Source organism: Octopus bimaculoides, chromosome 3 (assembly GCF_001194135.2).
Source record: "Octopus bimaculoides isolate UCB-OBI-ISO-001 chromosome 3, ASM119413v2, whole genome shotgun sequence".
Taxonomy (NCBI): Eukaryota; Metazoa; Mollusca; class Cephalopoda; order Octopoda; family Octopodidae; genus Octopus; species Octopus bimaculoides.
In genome coordinates, this window is record NC_068983.1 from 16470998 (window position 1) to 16472710 (window position 1713).

Sequence of the window (1713 nt, forward strand, 5' to 3'; positions counted from 1 at the left end):
CCACCACCACCACTCCCAGGGCTTGAAAATAGTGTTGTTCCACCTTCTTGGCGAATGTCTCTCAGTCGACCTATTTACATGTTAGCGTTGCATTGTATGTATCATTTCCTCATGTGTTAATTTTACAACCTGGTTTCAATTCCAGTTTGAAACCATTTCATTTTATGTCTGTTTCTCCATGCCAGCTTGAGTTAGGTGAAAACATGTTATTTGAGACATTGTTTCATACCCAGGTGCCTTTCCTACTGCTAACCTTTGACTGTTCTTCAAGTAAAGGATTTCTTTATTCTGCATCTCTTTAACCTTTTTGATACCAACCCACCTGAAACTGCTGATGCTTCTATGTTACAAATTCTGTTTTAAAATAATCTAAATTAAAACTTTCCATAAAAATTTCATGTAAATTATATTCTAAACATCAGCTTAATAATGACAAAGTTATTTTACTAAATTCTTCACTATTTTCCAAATTAATTAAAACAAAGTCAGTGGATGCTGACAGGAGTAAGGTAACAAATGAGTTAAAAGAGCTGAACTCAATAAATCATCAGCTAGATAATTTGTTCACAGGGAATGTCAACAAAGTTCACCATTTGCAGCTCATTTGTAACATTTTTGTGCACAGCTCAGAAACTTAGCATTTGCCAAAACACATATGCACACATAATACACAAGGCACACACACTCTGAGTTTTGTAGTTTTCACCTACCAAATTCACTCACAAGGTATTGATCAGTCTGTGGCTACAATAAAAGGTAGTTGCCCATGATGCTGCATAGTAGCATTGAACCTAAATCTACAAGGTTTAGAAGTGAGCTTCCAGACCATGTAACCATACCTTATTGATTTTATTAATCCCTGAAATTTTGTTAGTACCTCTTCTCAGGCTTTTTTCTTTTTTACACAAGTTCTGTCTAATCATAGTCATCCTCCTATGATTATTGGCATTATTTTGCTCTTTATAACCATTTTCATGGTCTAATTCTGAATTAATTGTATAACCACATTAATAAACATGTATTGTCTTGTTTCATTTTGACAATGTAATGGCTCTGCTCTTTACTTTCCTTACCTGCTTACATGGAGAATGTTCACAGATATCTACATTCTACTAGATTGATATTGATACTATATTTAACTGCTCTCTGTATTCTTTGTGCCAATTTATCGCTGTCCTATCCTACTAATGGATGTATTATATAAGAAATCACTGGAATTGATAAAGCATCCAACTAATATTTAGATGTCCTCTTTTATGTTCTAATCAACTTAAGCCTTTCACCCCTTTATGGGATCAGTAAGACAAGTACCAGTGGTATAATGGGTTCAATCTAAATGACTACCCACTTCACCTACTGCAAGTTAAGTCTTCTGCCTTAACAAGGAATTGCTGTTGCTACTGTTATTGTTACGTTTTTGTTTATTTCACAATTCTCTATAGCTGCGTCTGAAGGTGGTGCCAATGTATTTGAAGTAACTTATTTCAAGACTTCAGCTTATCTTGCTCAATCACCACAACTCTACAAGCAAATGGCTATCTGCTCTGATTTTGACAAAGTATTTACAGTTGGATCAGGTAAGTTTCATTGCATACATAAATAACAAACATTTTGTTTTCTTTCTTCATTCTGCAAATGAAAACCAAAATATCTATTATCTTGTGAATTCATTGTTTTTTAGTTATATATATATATATATATATATATATATAT

The 1713-nt window shown here is 33.4% G+C and overlaps 1 protein-coding gene across 1 annotated transcript in view; it reads left to right on the forward strand.

The window, feature by feature from the left end:
* Positions 1–1713, forward strand: part of LOC106875161 (aspartate--tRNA ligase, cytoplasmic) — a 43806-nt gene that overhangs the window by 27385 nt on the left and 14708 nt on the right. Inside the window, exon 8 of the mRNA XM_014923191.2 lies at positions 1443–1577. Within this exon, the coding sequence (XP_014778677.1) occupies positions 1443–1577 (135 nt within the window). The remainder of the gene's footprint in view (positions 1–1442; positions 1578–1713) is intronic.